This window comes from Sodiomyces alkalinus (assembly GCF_003711515.1).
Source record: "Sodiomyces alkalinus F11 unplaced genomic scaffold SODALscaffold_14, whole genome shotgun sequence".
NCBI lineage: Eukaryota > Fungi > Ascomycota > Sordariomycetes > Glomerellales > Plectosphaerellaceae > Sodiomyces > Sodiomyces alkalinus.
This window is the reverse complement of record NW_021167092.1, coordinates 654,950-675,240: the sequence shown is the minus strand read 5'-3', so window position 1 is coordinate 675,240 and position 20,291 is coordinate 654,950. Positions and strand designations below refer to the sequence as shown.

The window sequence follows — 20,291 nt, the reverse complement described above, 5'->3', positions numbered from 1 at the left end:
CCTAATAGTGCTTTATCCCTCTATGTAGGCACCTATAAGGCTCTTATCCACGAGTATAGAGACGTTAAGCTGCGTCTATAATCTCTATCCGGCACGAAGAGGCTATTACGCCTCCGCGATATCGTATATTATAAGGAATGCGTTACTAATATTATCTAGAAACGGTAGGTACGTCTATAAGGCTAGCGCTAAGATACTATAAAAAATATTATCGTTACTTTAGCGCATAAACGGCCTGTCTATAAACTACTAGATATCCACGGCTAGTATATAATCGAATATACGGTAGACACCGCTACCGTGCTTACGGTTTCGGCCCGGCACCCACACGATAACCCGCACGGAAGCTTATAATAACCGCGGTAACCGTAGAGGCCTATAGCGTGAAGGTAACATGAACGTCTCGGTCACTACGGTATAAATACCCTTAGAAGGATTATTAACGCCACCTGGGGGGTAAGAATAAAGGGACCGCATATTATCTAGTATAACGCGTATAGATAATCGGAAATACCTATATGGATTAAGAGAATACCATTTCTTTACCCGTTAAAGCCTAGCAAGGCCTTAGCGGTTAATATTTATAATCTCGAAGAGGCGGAGCCGTTAGCGGGCGGTCTATATAAGTCTATTATATTCGTTATAGATGTGTTTATAGGTTATACGTCTATAGAAAGGAGACTAAAACTTTATCTTTTATACGTTAAAAGACGTTTTTACCCAGCTCAAGACCTAATTCAAAATTTGGCTACGTATCCTACGGGCCGATTCCAAGATATTTTAGCATATAGAAGTCATTACTTTCCTCGCTACTAAAGGGGTAAAAGGCTAGCCGTTAGCACTATATTTATTAGATTACAACGGCGATATAAAACGGATTAGAGGTATCGTTAAAAGGAGGGCGAGGTCTATAAGGATTGGAGCTAATCTGCCTATATCCATCTAGCCTAGAATCTTTAGGACTGCTTTTATCTGTATAATAGAACTCCTCGCTATATTAATAAGTGGAAAACGCTATACGAAGGCCTACACGGCCGTTAGCCTAACCTTATATACCTACGGGTATACGGTTATAAAGTCTTCGTAAAGATACGCTATGTCTAAGCTAAAAGGAACCGCCTATAAAGGCATAAACCGAAGCCTTGGATCGGATACTATATCGGATACCTCTCCTTAAATAGCTTCCACGTATAGCTTCTATACTTAATAAATATCGTTATAATAAGAGATATAGTCTTTAACGAAGACGAAGCCTTTAACGGTAAGATTAAAACTCTATAAGCTATAGCTTCGACTAAAGAGATTAGTACACGCCTATAATCTACCCGTATTACCTAATCTAACGATATAATAACCGAAAGTAGGCTACTATTAAAGGGTATAGCCGTAGATATATTAGACCTTCAGTCGGAAGACTCTAACGCTACTGCTATGACTACGGATACTGCTATTACTATAAACACTTCACGGCTTACTACTACGAGGTTCAAGCCGTTTCTTACTCCTCTAACACCCTTATAAGATCCTGCGCACGCGTTCCTTATAGCGTTAGCCATGGTTCGGGGTATAGAACACGATAACCAATAACGGGTAGCCGCGGATACACCTAAAGGGTGCCCGTCTATTATAAGCCTTTACATAACTAAGAAGGTATAGAACAATAATAACTAGAAGACGTTCTTTAATACTAGAAGGACTTATAATCTTATATATATAAGTAAGTAAACTGTTAACGATATTATTAATATCAATGGCATAAATCCCTCTCCCTTTAACACCTTCTAGCCGCGATTATATCTAACCCATAAAGGTCTCTCGCCTCCGCTAAACCACTACCGCGATATACGCCTCTACCCGTTATAGGAGCCGTAGTTATAGGCTATATAGGAGCATCTTAAAGGGCACTAATAAACAAGCTACAGTGGGTCAGCAAAAGTTTCGGTATAAACCCCACCCCCAACGCGTTCAACGCGTACACAACTATTACTACCTTAATCTTTAAACAGTTATAACTATAGAACAATAACAGCCACGGACTTCTAGATAGAACTATTCTTCTTATAAGAGGACGAAGATTATAATACTACGCGATATAGGCTTAACCTATTAATAAATCCCATAGCGCGAAGGCGCTTTCCTTACTATTACCTATAGTATATATAAACGGTATAAGAACCAGATATTAGCCCGGTCATTTCCTCGCTTAGGGCGCCTATAAGCCCTTAGTAAACGGGAAAAAAGATATCTTTTTCGATTTATTAGTAAAGATCCTTTTATTTTATACCGGTCTTTTTAGGACTAGGCCCGGTTATAGTATTCTATGGATACGGTTAAACAAGAGCTTATCCGGGGAGGAATTCTTTACCACCGCGCGCTCTAAAGACCTAAATTAACTAAGGAACTATTAGAGGTTAACCCCGATATAAAGGATCCGGCTATACTCCGGGTCTTCCTGACTACGCGCTTAGTTAACGTACTTATATCGCTAAGTTATCGCTACCTTATAGCTAGCCTAGCGCTATAGACTTTTCTCCTTTTTCCTTCTTCCTTCCTTAGCTCTAGATAATCTATTATTATGACCTTACTTAGTACCACGACCTATTACCAGTCGTTTACAGGAACACGCTACTATCTATGTTACCTTCGCGAGAGAGTATTCAAATAAAGGTCCTGACTACTAGCGGCGTATAGATTTCTTAAACGAATCTATAATTACGCGCGGCTAAGGACAGAGGCAGAAATAGGTATTCTATCTAAGTATAAGTCACTTAGAATCGTAGATTTCTTAAATACTAATAAATTTATAGGGAGAACGACTATTACCCTATTATATATAATCTCATAGTAAGCTAATAAGACACTCTTAGATATTCTAGGGTGCGTTCTTATATAGTAAATACACCTCTTTATACTAGATACATGGCGTCGCTAAAGCTAGGCGTGGATGCGTTTCCGCGCGCGTTGTACTAGCCTACCTTTAAGAATAACTCCTTACTATATACCAACCGGGTAGTATCTTCGCCTAGAATAACGCCCCTATATACACGGAGCGCATAGTGCAGAACTAGTTAAAGTCATAGGTTTAGGATAACGGGGTCGAAATCTTAGACTACCGACTATATTCGCCTAATTTAAACCCTATAGAAAACGTGTAGAAATTAATACAAGAGCGTATTTACTATAAGGAACCGAGTCTAGGGGATATAAAGAGTAACGCAGAGTCTATGGATATATTAGTTCGAACCGCGGTTACTATTTAGGAGGAGGTAGAACAGGACCTCTTCGAACGCCTTATTAATAGGATACCACGCAGGATAGAGGCTATTATAAAGACGAATAGATAGTATACAAAATATTGATATATATCATTGTATAGCCCTGCTTTTCAAATACCTAGAACATATATGTACTACTATTCTTACTAGGAATTGATATGTGTAGAGGACTTAGAATACAATAGTAGAAGTGGTGGCAGCGCGGTAATTTTAGTTTATACCGAAACTTTTGCTTACTCACTGTATTAGCAAAACGTGAGTAGTGATTAGGCTAATAAGAATAAGTAATAAGTCCTCGCCTATAGATAGGTATACACATATAAGTTCGATAAGGAGGGAACCCTCCTTAAGTGTAAAGCACGCCTCGTAGTATAAGGGGAGTAATAAAAATAGTGAGAAACTAAGTATAAGTACGCCGCTATATTAGCCTTGTGGTCTTTCCGTATACTAATAGCTATAGCCGCACGATTTAACCTAGAGATAATGTAGTATAATACCGTTAACACGTTCGTTAACGCGTTCGTTAATGCGAGCCTTAAGGAGGAAGTGTTTATAAAGATACCGTAAGACTACGATATACTAGGCAAGGTCCTGCTATTATAAAAAGCCCTCTTTGGATTAAGGGTATTCCCACTACTATAGTAAGAGGCATTTAATGGCACGCTATAGAAGATAGGATTCACGGCTATCCCTAATAATCCCTATATTATAACCCGCGACAGTTTAATTCTATTCTCCTACGTTAACGATATCGGACTTATCTATTATAGAGATTCTAACACTAACAGCGATAACCTTGAGGCTGCCCTTAAAAGGAGCTATAGGTTATCTAGAGGCGATAAGATCCGTTAGTTCCTAGGGATTAAGGCCCTAAGGGATTAAGGCCCTAAGGGATACAGCTATCCGTAGGGTATAGGTATTATAAGCCTCCTACGTAGAGAAGATCGGGGTTAAATACAATATAGATAACATTTACAAAAAACCACTAAAATTACTAGTATTAACTATAGAGCCGTTAATACTATATAATAGAAGAAACCGCGCGTTAATCCCGGAAGTCCGTGAATACTAAAATATAATCGGTTTGATCCTATACACCGGTATTATAATAAGACCCTATATTATATTCGTCTATGGGAAGTTTTCCTAATATAATGTTAACCCCTTATCTAAGCACCTTAAAAGGGCCTAATATATGCTGCTATTCTTATACTATATAAGGCACCACTACCTAGAAATCGGTGGGCATAGACTCTTCTTAACGGTAAGCGGTATATCTTTCGGGGATAATCTAGACCGTAAGAGTTTATAAGAATATACGATAAAGCTATTTGGTAGCACGATTAACTAGAAGGCGTGTAAGTAACGGACGGTTACGACGTCGTTAATAGAATCGGAACTGCTTACCCTTATAAAGGCGGCTAAGGAGACGTTATTTATTAGTTGGATATTAAGGCATTTAGAGAGATAGTTAGTTTAATAATAACTATAACTATATTACGATAATCAGTAAACTATTAACCTAATTAATAAGAAGGCATAACGCCTACGAATAAGAATATAGCACAATAATATATATAACTACTAGGCGCGCTAGTTAGTATAATAAGGACTCTTTAAGATTATATACGTTAATATTAAGTATATAATCGTAGACAGATTAATAAAGGTATTATCGGGGGTTGGGATTAAACGACTATAATAACAGGTTAATTTAATAGATTAAAATGATTATATTAAATCGTTAAAATAACTGCACGAAGAGATTAAGCGCGCTATAGCCACGTTTATAGTAACGATAATAGCATCCGAGGGCGTGGTAGATCCGATAGATATAGATCAGGTTAAGTCAATCCGGTTAATCAGAATCGAGGAACTAATTACGATAGAATTAAATTAATGATTATATAGGTCGGATTTAGATCCCTTTTACAAGGGCATTTTCCCTTGCTGTTATTTTTACGAGGAAAAGTTTAAGAGATTTTGGTTTAAACCAAAACCTCTTATTAGTTAGTTAACCTGGGAAGACCCATTTTAACTAAGGGGGTGTATCGTATAGACATAGACTATGCCTGGAAGACTATGCTTGACTAAGGGCTTCGGCCCTCGGGGACCTCGAGTATCAGGATATAATAAGGGTAGATACTAGAAAAGACGGGATGGGATCTAAATGATATAGTACCCATAACAGAGTCTTCACTACCTAAGTTAAGAGTATGAGAGATTCACAGAGATATAACTTGACATCCTATATATACACGACATTTCTGCTCTATTAGGTTTACTATTCAAGTGCAATTTTGACGTGCGATATAATCCCTCAGCTTTATTGTCTACACGTGGGAAGATTTCCATTAGAAAACAGGAATAGCAGTATTAGTCGTTCTATTCTATCGCTAGTTCGTCGCTGCCTATCTCGCTTATTCCTCCCGTATATCTCGGCGCAGCGGCGGCTTCTTCGATATCTCGAACTTATTAAAGTAGGTGGAATCTCTATATCGTACCGCCGACCGACGGTTCCTCTATAGCCTACTATTCTCTTCTATAGATTGCCTATTAGCAGAGGAAGAGGAAGTAGCAGTACGACTAAAGGAAAGAGGAGTAGCCGTAGGAAGAGTAGTCGTAGGAGGATCTAGTTCAGGCAAAAGAAGGTTTATAGGTTATAGAGTCATAGAACCGTTAGAATCCTCGAAGGAAGAGATATCGTCTTTAGCTTATTCCGTGATATCGGGAGATAGTGATAGAGGTATAGCGGCGGCTAGTGCCACGATAGCTGCTATAGGAGCAGTGGCTGCTCTAACGGCAGTGGTAGTGGACACTCTAACTATAAAGGCAGTGGTTACTCTAACTATAGTAGTAGTGGTTAAAGCCGTGGAGGCTAAAGCCGTGGAGGCTAAAGCCGTGGAAGCTCTTGAGGCCGAAGGCGTTAACGAAGGCGTTATTATTATAGGTGGAAAAGCTATAGAGGCTCTTAAAGCCGTAGGCGTTATTAAGGGCGTTAATAGCACTAAGGCCACTACGGAAGGAGTAGCTTACGCTTTCGGCCTCGGAATAACTAAATGCTATACTAGATATATACTAGGTAGACTTAGATAAGTTAGCAGACTATAGAGGGATATTAGTATCTCTCTGCCGCAGAGCTCTACGAGTAGAGAGATGCTAATATCCCTCTATGGTCTGCTGACTCATCTGAGTTTACCTAGTATATATCTGGCATAGCACTAAAGGAGCTGTAGCCGTGCCTGGCTTTATAAGCGATATGAATAACGATATCGTCGTTAATATGACCCTCCCATAAATCGACGATTAACTTAAGAACCCTTTTTCTTCCTTTTCAAATAACCTATCTTTGATTTCTTCCACTTCAAACCACTATTTTTCTTCCTCTTTTTCAGCTAATATATTCGGAATAACCTATACTGCCGTATATCTAATAGCGGCACCTTGCAGAAGCTTAATTCCTTAATTGTTAAGTTCTGCTCTAAAGCTCTCTTATAGTCAAAATAACGATCTATTAGCAAGATAGTTATAATACTACCTTCCGCGGCCTCACAGTCTTCTCAACAGCTCTAGGGCTGCCGTTACTCAAGGCCAAGGCGTTTAAAACCTTTAATTAATCGACGGTTAGTTCCGTCGCCAACCAGTTAAAGAACGAATATATCCCGTACAAGTCGTCCTCGTCATTATCTCCTAAATCTTCAGTACTGTTATCGACGTGTTTAGATACTTCTTTCAACGAATCATTTATCCGTGACTTCTTCGAGGTATACTTTTCCTGCTTTTTAAGGTCCGTTTTAATATTCTTCCGGAACTACTTTTGCCGATCTTTATCCTAGGAACTGATAATACGATCACAGCGTTCTATAACCTCTTCGGAGGGCTCCCCCCCTATTCTTCCAACATCCCTTATTAATATTAGGGCAGGTCTATATAGGCCGATAAAAGGTCTTTACCTTCCAAAGCTACCGGCAGTTAGAAATTCACTCCCTTGGCATTATACTATTCCGAGAAGAGGAGACGGAGGAGGTAGGCTAACCCTCTTTATCTTTTCCTAGGAACGTCGCCGTATAGAAGGAGGAAGCAGCACCTGGTTTCTATTCTAGCAGTTAAGTGTAGCGATACCGTAACCACGTCTTATACTCGTTAATAACTAACGATATTAAGGGCAGCTTTTGTAATAATACTAACAGGATAAAAGAGTACTATAGTTCTAACTATTCCGGAGCTACTAAAGCTATCGTATTAAAGAACGCGCGAAATTAATCTTCCGTAGAATCAAATACCCTGACTTCGTAAGTTATAGCCTCCTAGTATAGTTTTTGGAAACCGTTAAGCCACTTATTATAGGGCGTTTTCCTAATAATTATAACGTAATCGTCCTAACAGCGCTTAACTAAGGCTTTCTACGCTATATTCGAGGGTTCTAAAATTTTCTTCAGGGCTTTTAGCTTACTCTTCGTATTCTACACGCCTATAAGGCTATCCCTCCAGTACTCGTACTTCTTATCTTTTAGTATCTATGGCTTATATTATGCTTCCTAGATTATATTGACTATCGTGGATAGCTCTTCCGGTTCTATTAGTAACCTAGGGTATATTACTTCTTTAATAGATAGATCTATAAGCTCTTTAACGCGAAGGGCAGCTACTTCTTCGAGTATATATTTAAACTATATGTACCACCTATAAAAGCAAGACAGGATAACTATTATACTCACTATTATAATAATATTGTTAAAGAATAGAATAGTGGTTAATAGCTTTAGTAGAAGGATGAAGGGTAAAGATACGATTAATAGTAGAGGAGGATTATTAGTAGATGAGGTCGGATTAACAGTAGAGGGGTAATAAGCAGGCGAATACTTCTAATGTAATACGCTATCCGTAGCAGTATTCAAGGTAAAAAGGTAAGGCTATCCATAGCCTAAGACCTACTAGATTAATCGGAAACAGGGTGCTTATATTAGTTTAAGCCAGGCTTATAACTATTAGAATAATCGGATTAAGGTACCGCGAAAGTATCTATATTCTATTCTTCTAGACTTAAGGGTATAAGTCTAGGGCGATATTTATACTACGCTATAGATATAAGGAGGCCCGTACTAAGTACCCGAGGCCGCCGACTATATCCTGCGATTATACCTAATAACCTCCTTAATATCACCCTTTATTAGGCGGAAGTCTAGTATACTATAGCGTGTAATAGTGGCTAAGGGTATCTATTACACGCTATAGCGCGCTGGACTTCCGCCTAACGAAGGGTTATATTAGGGAGGTCGTTGGGTATACCCGCAGGACCACAATATATATAGTCGGCGACCTCGGGTACTTAGCATAGGCTTCCCCGCGCCTATAGCGTAGTATAAACAGCGCCCTAGACTTATACCCTTAAGTATAGAGTAATGAGACATAGATAATGCCGCGGTACCTTGACCCGATTATTCTGACAGTATCTGACAAATACAATTAATTTGGGGCCCTACTAGGGAGCCAGTATAGATAACTATTTTGCTAGTAAACCGGTAGGGCCCGCTGAGTATAATAAGCTACCTAAGTACTAACCTGTTTTGTACATATACTTCGAGTACCTAAATATATAGTTATAGTCTCTTTTTAATTAATCAGTAAAAATAAACTGAAGGGCCTAAACTAAAACACTAAACCACTATACTAACTATCACGAACTACTAAGATAACCTATTTTTTAAGAAAGTTAGCACCGCCTCCATTTCCTCTATCTCTTTAGTATCTTCTTACCAACTAAGAGTCTTTTCTTTACCGCTCTTTAATAACGTATCTATTTTACCCTTAACCTTAGCAGAAATAAGCTCTAAATTATACGTATCTGAGTCGCCCTTACTAATCGATTCTAAGGTATCGAAAATCCGGGCGTATTTCTAAAGAGCCTATATACCCCCTTATATATAGCTAAGGTAGGCGGGGCTATTAATAGTAAGAGAGTAGGAGGTAGTAAGATATCGTGTTACTATTCTATAGCCGTGATTTTAAAGCTTAAAGGGAGCTGTTTAGTACTATTATTCCCTTAGCCCTTTTACTTTCCCGTGCTAGATATCGTAATAGCTCCTTTTAGCCGGCCTTTTCTATATACCGGTATAGGCTTTAGGGGCCTAAGGCTAGGAGGCAGAAATGTGGTACCCGTATTCGCTATAACTACTTTATAGCGAATCTATTATTAGTACCGATTAATTAACATAATACTAAGCGGCTCGGAACTACGATAATAGTTATATAGTATATACTAATAGGATAAGCCTAGGCTAGTCGTGATAGTATAAGGATTATAGGGCTTGGGCGGGGGTAATAGTTATTATAATAGATTCTATTTATAGACCTTTTCTAAGGCAGAGAGCTTAAATTTAAGCCGCTTAAGAGCCTATAGGATAACCTATTAACTAATAAGGATAAAGAGAACTTTAGCTATAAAAAGCTCCACTTTATTAATTCGACGCTACCTCTTTAAAGCTAGGTCCGCCTTTTAGTTACTCTAATATAACTATAGGCTACGGGAAATAGTTACTAGGTTACCTATAAAAGAGTCGATATACTATTTAAGGCTAGCGTACGAAGACTATACGATAAAGATAGTTGTATTACTAAAATAGGATACCCGATTTAAGTAGTAATCTATAATGTTATCTTTAAAAAGATTAGTCTAAATGCCTAGGGCGTAATTAACTGCTTTTTCTAGGTACTTACCCCATTACTTAAATACTTAGAGTCGCTCCGCGAAGACCTTAATTATTAGGTTCGAAATTAACGAATTCTAATCGTTTAAAAATATATAGAACGTAATATACTATTCTACCCTGCTACTAGATAGCCTAATAGGCTTAAGAATGGAGCCCTTAGTCTTTACTAGTATATTTATATTAATATACTAGTATTATAGAATATTAGAAACCTGCCTTAAGCATATATAGCGATTTAGGGTATTTATTAACGCGAGCTCTTAGTCCGTAATAATATACTATAATAGCGGTAAACCCTTAGCTAAGATATAATCGGTTAAAGCCTTAAGCGCCTAGGTATATTAGTACTCCTTCTCTTTATCTATAAAGGCGATCGCGATTAAGAAGGACTTCTGGAGTAGCGATATTCTATAAAAGTTAAGTAATAGTATATAGAACTTATTAGTTTTATAGGTTATATTAATAACTAGAATATTAGGGGCTTATTCTATAAGACTAATTACTAATTTCGGCGTGATAAAAAGATATTAGATTCGGTGAAGTTAATCGCGGTAATTATAGTAATAAAAGAGGTCCTAATTATTAATTTACTAATAAGTTAATATACGTTTATATAATAGATAAAGATAGCTTACTTTATAAAGCGATTAAATTAGAGTCCTCCTAGTAAGTTCTTTACGGCGGTAACGGGCTAGTAGGTTCGTGATATTAGACCTCGCGATCTGTAAAACTTACCTACTCGAAGAAAACCCTAAAATGGATTCCGGGATCCGGATCTTTATTACGATCTCGCGGGGCCGAATACCGCTATTCTATATAATAACGATATTATCCTTATATAATACGATACTTTCTATCCGGAATCGACTAAAAGAACTAGCTTCGACCTAGCTATAGTAATAGCTTAATAGCGCTATATTATAGGAGGCCACGACTTCTATAACCCACCCTCTAAGGTTATTGCGATAACGGAGGTTAACCTTAAAAGGGTAGGCTATTATCTGAGTTATAGTCCTCCAACGCTTTAACTCGTAGAATTAAGTATCTTAAGCCACGGGCGCCCGACCTTTTCCGTAATAGTACGTGATACGTATCGGCGGTCTACTATAGGGATACTATTCGTTTATAATAAGGCTATAGCTATTCGAGTAGGCGTAGGTAATAAAGGCTTTAAAGCCCTGCTTATATAAGATATAAACCTTAGAGGGTAGGCCGGAGCTATACGGTCGTTATTCTTCGGCTATAGTATTATAGGTTAGTATTTTACTTTAATTTTCGAGGGGGTGTATAAGAAACTAGTAGATTAATTAGAAAGAGACTATAACTATATACTTAGGTACTCGAAGTGTATATGCAAAATAGGTTAGTATTTAGGTAGCTTATTATGCTTGGCGGGACCTACCGGTTTACTGGCAAAATAGTTATCTGTACTGGCTCCCTAGTAGGGCCCTTAATTTGGAACCTCTCAATCTGACCGTTTTTATCGTGTTTTATCCTCTGACGGCTACGCTGTATTCGACAGTCGGATGGTTTCCGGCTCGTTTGCAGCTCCCCAAGAAGTGCCTTCTACGAGCGACATCTCCATTAACAAACGTCTCACGTTTCATACTTCGACATGGCGGAATCAACTCCCTTTGGCAAGACTCGTGGCAACGGCGCGGGTCCACCTGTGCCTGACAACGCTAGCGCTCCCTGGCCCAGCGACGCTATCGATGTCCGATCTTCCAGCTCTCCCGCTGCGGATCACGATATCTTGCTGGGTCCTCCGTCTGGCGCAGTCACGCCTGGTAGCCCTCAGTTGTCAGGAAATCCTTCCTTTTCCGGCAGCAGCTCCCATCACGAAGACTGGGACGTCTTTCCACCTCTCGACCGTTTAACGGTTTTAGATATTCTCGACAATTTTGCTCTACCACACCATCTTGAGAAGCTCCAGAAAGGCATATCGGCACAGACACAGAAAGTTCGAAAGTCTAAAGATGCATTCAAATCGCGAAGCCAACACGCCCGGGTGCGCATGGTCGAGGAATGGAGACGTCGCATTCCTACACCCGACGAACAGCTCGAAAGATACCGCAGGCAGATGCGCGCTGGAGTCGACAAGCTTGCAGGAAGGTGGAGTGACACGAAGATCATCACGTTGCGCGAGAAAATATCGTTCATTTGCGGCGTTATGAACATATTCATCAGCGGGTACCTGATCGGAGGCCACCCTCAATCGTTCCATATTTGGTACACCGCTCAGTTGATGTATTTCATGCCCATACGTGTATTCACGTATCACCGTCGGGGTTACCATTACTTCCTGGCAGACTTGTGCTATTTCGTCAATTTTCTTCTTATGATCAGCATTTGGGTCTTTCCTAACTCGAAGCACCTCTTCACGTCAGTCTACTGCCTTGCCTTTGGGAATAACGCCGTTGCCATCATCATGTGGAGAAATTCTCTCGTCTTTCACAGCTTCGACAAGGTCACATCGCTCTTCATCCATATCATGCCTTGTGCGACTCTACATTGCATGGTCCATTTGTGGCCTGATGGTCTACAGGCAAGTCGGTTTCCTGCTATATGGGATCTGAAACATTCTCCTGTGGCGTCGGCAACAGCATCTGTCAACATCTTGTCCATGTTGGCCTGGAGTTCAGTACCTTATGCGGTCTGGCAACTGTCCTATTACTTTTTCATAACAGTCCGCCGGCGGGAAAAGATCGCTGCTGGCCGGCCGACATCGTTTACTTGGCTTCGGCGATCGTATTCGAAGTCATGGATTGGGAAACTGGTCTTGTCACTTCCCAACGCGCTACAGGAACCGGCTTTCATGGCAATTCAATGCTTCTACGCAATGCTGACCATGATACCATGTCCGCTGTGGTTCCTCAGTCGTTACGCCTCGTCTGCGTTCCTCATGGTCGTCTTTTCATGGAGTGTATACAATGGCGCAACTTACTACATCGATGTTTTCGGGAGACGTTTCCAAAAGGAGCTTGAATCTCTGAAGGCAGAAGTTGGCCAGTGGCAGAGCAGTCCCGAATCCCTGGCGACTTCTCCACATATGGTTCCGAATCCAGACGACCCAGTGCCCACGGAACTCACCATGCCCGTCGCTGAAGGTATTACGCCGGGACTCGATCCCGACGTTGTCACTGCTACAGTCTCCGCAACAGAGCCTGACGGTGGGATAGCCACAGAGACTGCCATTACTGGTCTAGATATTCCTGCTAGGCTTTCCGCAACGGAACGTAAACTGTCTAAACAGAGCATGTAGAGATAGTAGCCTAACTATCAGGGATATCTGCTTTTCTATCCGTCGGTGTATCTGTAAGCATATGCCTTTTCATGAGTTAGCTAGTGCAGCCGTGATAATCATTCTCTTAATAGTCTAGACTTTTAGTAATAATTTATTCGATATTCTATATCTATAATTAGTAAACGAATAAAGAATAGTTTTTAAGAGTACTAGTATTAGGCATAAGTAAACTAGTATCTAGTATAATCTTATCTTAATAAGAATTAGATAACTCAGGGATTCTATGATCTAGTCTCCGCTCCGCCCTAGGCCCTAGTATATTATAGAATCGTAGGCATAAAAACATCGGTATTATTAATTAACTAATATATAAGATTTAAGACTAATACGAATATCTTAACTAAATAATAACGTAGAATAGTAATAGGGCAGTTGATTTGTTAATGTAATTAAGGCTTGTAAATATATAGATCTATATCTATAACTATAAATTATCCGACCGGTTAGGAACTCCTACTACCGTAATTTCTATAGTAAAGATTCTGCAGGTGTCTACCCTAATTACCGAGATTATAATCTCGGTTAAATCCGGCCCATTATATAACCGTATCTCAGGACCTATTTAATATACCCTGTTAATAGTTATACTAGTAGTCAGCCTATTAAAGCCATTCGTAGTAGGCCGACGGTTTAATTATTCCATAGCTTCCTTTAACTTTAACCTTCGGCGTTCTAATATACTCTGTTGGGACCTCCTCTAGCTTTCGATACTATAAGCGTTCTCTTATATATACTACGCCCGCCTATGCTCTAAATCTCGTAAACTCCTCGCCCCTTAAAAGAGTCTTCGTTAATCCCAATAAGGTAACTATTATTCATCCATCACGGCGTCGATTATCAGCCTATTAGATATTCTGTCGGATATTTCGTTAGGACTTCTACTAGCTGCTTTTACTATAATTAGTCCCTCCTATCTATTAGGTTATTAATTATCACGGCGTTAATCTATCGCTCCGTTAATCGTCGTGGCGTTAGTCTATTAGATATTCCGTCGGATATTCTATTAGGACTTTAACTAGCTTCTTTAGCTATAGTCGGTCCCTCCTATCTATAAGGTTATCAGCTATAATACGGGTACTCGATATAGTACTCGATATAGTGCTCGACGGTGGTGCTATATCTTAACTAGTACTTAAGGAGGTACTGTATCTTAACCGCCGGCTAAAAGATCTCGACTATACCTTTAGGGATTTAATAGGGAGAGCTTATATTCTAATATTAAGATCTTATACGTGATATTTTAGTTAGGCAACAACGCCACCGCTAAGATATATATATACCGCACCCATTTTGTATATACACATTATGTAAGAAATCGTAGGTGATATAGTAACTCACTTAATCTTAACACTTAGCTCAGAGCTATAGGGGTAATCGGTTATTTTATATAGAATATCGTGTAGAATATCGTGACGTATTATTATAGTGTTTTGGGTGGTTAGATTCAGAGTTACGATATAGGAAGTGATATATTAAGGTTTACAATATCGCCTGCGATTTTCTATATAAAGTATATATATATAATAGGTGCGGTATATATGTATCTTGGCAGCGGGTTCGTGGCCGCACTAAAATGTCATGTTTGAGGTCTTGATATGGAAACGTGAGGTCTCCCTATTAAGTCCCTACCTTTAGTATATACCAGAATATAAATGGAATACACGGAATTATATATATATTTATCTAAGTAAAGTTTATAATAGCTTATAGGAATATCTAACTGTACAGGAAAAGCAGGGGATATAACTATAGGTATATATAACTAAGGTACTCTATATATCCAATATAATATAGTTTATTATACCCTGATAAGGTGGCTATAGTATCTAATATACATAATATGCCCTGACTAGGCATATATCTAGCCAGCTGGTATGATCGGACCTAGGGATTCTACGGTTTAGCAAGGGGTGACCTTTACTATAAAATATAAGGTGTAATAAAGATATCTTCTTTAAACTAAGGGGCGAAGCCCCGAACTAATATATCTACGGGGGAACCCCGGGGATAGTTCGGCTTAGTAACCATAGACCCTAGTCTTAATAGTAGACCGCCGTGGAACGCGGTTCTAATAGTAGACCGCCGTGGAACACGGTTCTAATAATAGACAGCTATAGAATACGGTTTTAATAGTTATTATCCTTCCTTTAACTCACGTACGCCCCTCTACTATTACTAGTACGGGTAGGGTTAATACACTAAAAACGTTAATAGCCGCCCTACTCCTAGGAATAACGCTAGCCTTCAAGCTTAGTATAAACCGGCGTAACGCGGCTAAAACGGATAATATAGGTACTATTAGATAGCTAACTCCCCGCTCTACTTAGTAGTTCTAGGTATAGCTAGGCGGACATAGCGCGCTACCCTATAAGAGACTTAGAAGAACTTTTACAATACCACCTACACCTTATAACACCTATCCCGAAAATTTCTTCTCGGACCTATTATACCTAAATGCAAGAAGGCCTAAGCGCCTCTTCTGCTAACTAATAGGACCCCGGCCTAGACTAAAGCTTAGTATAAGGGCGCCGCCGCCCGACAGATATAGTAGGAGTAGCCCCAACTAAGAGTAACGCTAAATCCTTTCCCGTATATACCCGAAAATATCTATAATAGACTATGGAAAACCTTATTTAATTCTTATAGTAGAAAGCCTCCGCCATTAATATTCTAATCTAGGCCGTCGAATAGAGTATATCTAAAGCTAGGAATATGCCGGGAGCTAATAACGCCCTAGTAAGCTAGCTCGATAACGAATTTATCGGCCTAATTAAGATAAGGGTACCGGCTTTAGTAACCGGTATAGACCCGCCTAGGGCGCTAGGAGGTAAAGACTCCTAACCCCGACCGAATAGCGTAGTACCGCCCGGTAAGATTAATCCTAGTTTACCGCCCGCTAAAGAACACCCCGTAAAGCCCGAGAGATAGCCTAAAGTAAAGCTAAAAGCCCCCCCGCCGAAATCGATAAGCTAGTAAAACCCTCCCCCTAATACTTAACAAGATTAGACTATTATAATAAAAGGGAAAAAGAAAAAGAATAACGTAACGCCCCCGGATATAACTAGGGAACGCCTAGTAAAAAAGGATAATAGAGTCTTTATCCGATTCCCGGATATAGTACTAATATATCTAAAAAGGAAAAAGACTATAACGATCCTACGATAAGCGATTACTAAGACCGGTAAAGTCGATAACCAGGATAATATTAGTATTAAATAGACCCTTACTAGTATAGCGATCTACTCTAATAACGCCAAAGCTAGGGAGAAATTCCTATACACTAAAACGGATATTCACGATATACTAAAGGCTTTTTATATTCAGGGAGTGAAGATATAGTATACCTACGTGATTTATAAGGTAGTCGACTATACTAATAGTCTTATAGTAATAAAGTCTATAATTAAGATAGAAGCCTTTAAAAAGACCGTACTAAAGCCGGTCCGTGTATAAAGACGTAAATAGCAGAATATTAATAAGAAATACTCTAGCTAAACTATCTTTTTCAAACCGGAACCGAAAAGACGCTTTGGCTTATTAAAGATATCGCTATAAATAAGGCCCTATAAAGCTAAATAACCGATTATTTAGTATAATAAGTGCTAAAGATACTACCCCCGATACACTTATAATACTAAAAGTAAAGCGTTCGAAACTGCGGTAGACCCCGGAGCTAAAAGCCCTACGAAAAACAGCTAATAGGGCTTTTAGGGTTTTTAGAAAAGCTAAAAAGAGAGCCTCGGCTACCCGACTAACGGCTCTAGAAACCACCTGGAAAGAGGCTCGAAACGCCTATTATAGGGCAGTAAAAATAGTAAAAAAGAACCACTAGGAGGCCTTCCTAGCTAACGCTTAAGGCCCTAAGAGTTTTAAAGCCTATAACTATACGAAGAGCGGCCTAAACGCGAAGATCCTACCGATTTAAACCCCTATAGAATAAAAAGCCTACGCCTTCGATAAAACATATAACGCCCTTCTTTAGACCCTTTTTCCTCTTCCTTCCGCCACCGACGCCCCTAAAGCCACTATATTTATAGACCCTTCGGGGGACCTAGGCCCCTCTAACCCTTCTAACGGCCACTAAAGCCTAATTAGATCACGTAGTAAGGGCCTTAGAAGATCGTAGGAGTAGCCTAGCCTATAGGCTACCCAACTATAATGCACTATCCTTAAAGCTACTAAGGGGAAAGCCCTAGGGCCTAATAGGATAAGCTTATAGCCGATCCAATAGGTCTATAAGGCTATTCCAGGGCCCTTCTTAAAGGCCTACTTAGGTTTATTTTTAGTAGGCCACCACCTTACCTGCTAGAAAGAGGCCCTAGGGGTTATTCTACTAAAGCCGGGGAAGAAGGACTATTCTAATCCTAAGTCTTATAGGATTATAGCCCTTCTAAACTACTTAGGTAAAGTCCTCGAGAGGGTTATAGCTGCTAGGCTAAACTTTTTAGCTAATACGCGCGATAACCTTCTATACCCTAATCAGATAAGTGGTAAAAAATAATAATCCGCTATCGATACGGCCCTTCTTCTCCTCCACTATATCGAAAAATAGCGTAAATCACGGCAAAACGCCGTAATTTGTACGCTATTTTTAGTTATCAAAGGAGCCTTCAACCACGTCGCCCACCCTTAGCTACTAAGAACCCTTTAAGAGCTTTAACTACCCTCGAATCTAGTTAAATAGATAGCCTCTTTCACAGAAAATAGGCGTATCTAACTAGCCTTCGAGGGTCAGGTTTAGCAGCCTACCCCCCTAAATATAGGGGTCCTATAAGGCTCCCCGGTTTCCCTTATCCTATTCCTAATTTATATTAGGAAGGTTATAGCGGGGCCGGATTTTAAAGGTCTTTAGTTATTCTCTATACACGATTTTCAGCTATCTATAGCGTCTACGTCGGCTAGGAAAAACTATAAGATCCTAGAAAGAGCCGTAGCGTCCCTTTTCCAAGCAGCTAATAATAACCACGTTCTTTTCGACCCGGATAAAACAGAGCTTATTCACTTCCACTAAAGACGCTCTATTAAAGACGCCCCGGTTATTATAGGGGGGCACCTAGTAAAACCTACGCTAGGTGCTATTAGGTGGCTAGGGGTCTAGTTTAACCCTAAGCTATCCTTTAAACCCCACCTCGAAAAACGCCTGAATTCAACTACAGGGGCCTTAAGTAGACTCTATAGGCTAGCTAGCTCATAGAGGGGCCTTTCTTTTAAGGCCCTACGGCAGCTATATATAGCCTATATAGCCTCGCTAGCTAACATTAGCTTATAGCTATAGTAGGACTCTAAATCACTGAAAAAGCACCTAGTCGACCGCCTAGAAGGCCTACAGTACAGCGCTCTAGTCAGGGCTCTAGGGGCTTTTAGGGGGGCCCCCTTACGGCCTCTAGACCTAGAAGTAGTAGTCCCCCTAGCTTCGATTCGGTTAACTAGATCTAATAGGCTTTATGCCTTTAGGTCCTTAAAGTTCTTACCGAACCACCCTATTAGACGCCAGCTTCTAGGGGAGCTAGGGGAAGACCTCGCCCGCCTATAAGACCTATAGCCTACTATATAGCTTTATAAGCTAGGCCTAGAATTAATAACCTTAGTAGGGTAGTCCTAGGGGATAGAGGGCCTAGTAGCTAGGTAGGAGGCCCCCTAGGCCTCTGAGCCTATAGCTGACCTTAGGCCCTTTTTTCCTTTAAAGGAACGGCCTAAAACCACCGATAATACCGACTCCAGCACCTAAGACCCAAAAACAGCCCACCTCGAAGCCCTGAAGGAAATTCAATAATCCTTAGGCGAGTAGGCCTCTATTTTCTACACCGACGGTTCCCTAGGCCACCCTATAAGGCCTCCTATAGGGTCTCCGTAGGCTACAGCTACTATTATATAGCTAGTTAGTACCGGCAGGCCCTATAAAGCTATTGGTATTAACCTAGTGGACTCTGCCGAAGTCGCCGACGCCGAATTATACGCTATTCTTTAGGCCCTTCACACTACCCTAGAGTAGTCGCCTAGGCCCCTAGAATACTATATTTTTAGCGATGGATAGGCGGCTATTTAGAAGCTTTAGCGCTCCTCGTAGTAGGCTATAGAGGCTGAGACCCTTATCTAATAACTTAAATAACAGGGCACTTTAGTCTCCGTATAGTGGTGCCCTTCGTATATAAGGATATAGGGGAACGAACTAACGGATAAGGCAGCTAAATAGGCGTTAAACCCTAAAAAGGCTGCTAAATCTATTAGCATAGTTACCCTTAGCTACCTAAAACGCCGGGTTAACGAGGCCTTAATTCGAGACTAGAAGGCTTTATAAAACGAAGAGGAAGAGGCGGATAAAAGGGGTAATTCGGTGCGTTTAGGCCGCCTTTATAGGCGCCTAGTCCGAGATAACCTCCGCTTTTCCCGAAAACCGCTACTAATATAGGGCCCTAGGTGGGTAAAGTCGGCGTTTACTTAGTTAAAAACCGGCTTCGGATACCTAACATCCTACTACAAAAGGGCCCGAAACTACGCTAACGACCGCTATTCCTATCCCGGCTCCCCTATACAGGATACAGCCCACCTTATTCTTTCCTGCCCTTTTTATACAAACGAACGAAAAGCCCTGCGGGAAGCCCTAGCAGGCCTACCGCTATTATTCCGTACTAAAAGGGGTATACAGGCCTTAGAGGCCTATCTTTTAGCTACTAAAATAGTCTCGGCAGAATAGTATAGGGCGTAAACCTCGGATCCTGCGGTCTAGTTTTCTGTTTTGGCTTTTTACCTGTTTTCGGTATATTAGGCAGATTATTACGGAGGATTTCCTTTATTTATTACTACTCCACTCTTTACTATAGCTTATTCTAGCCTCTAGCCTTTAGGGCAAAAGGGGCCGCGCCATACCTTTAGGGCTGCATGCGCGTAATGAAAAAAACAAAAAGAAAACAAAAAAAGCCTTAAACTTAATTCTCTACACTTTATTAACATCTATAAAGACTAAGATAAGCTCTATATCCTAGAATACCTACGATACTAGAC

The 20,291-nt window shown here is 40.2% G+C and overlaps 1 protein-coding gene across 1 annotated transcript; it reads left to right on the top strand.

Moving 5' to 3' along the window:
• Positions 1-11,461: 11,461 nt before the first annotated feature.
• On the top strand, positions 11,462-13,367 carry SODALDRAFT_329461 (hypothetical protein). The gene has a single exon (XM_028610950.1). The coding sequence runs from the start codon at positions 11,601-11,603 to the stop codon at positions 13,245-13,247; it is 1,647 nt and encodes a 548-aa protein (XP_028462617.1). The 5' UTR covers positions 11,462-11,600; the 3' UTR covers positions 13,248-13,367.
• Positions 13,368-20,291: the final 6,924 nt, after the last annotated feature.

Coding starts and splice junctions, on each gene's coding strand:
- SODALDRAFT_329461 (XM_028610950.1), top strand. CDS start 11,601: ATGGCGGAATCAACTCCCTTTGGCAAGACTCGTGGCAACGGCGCGGGT.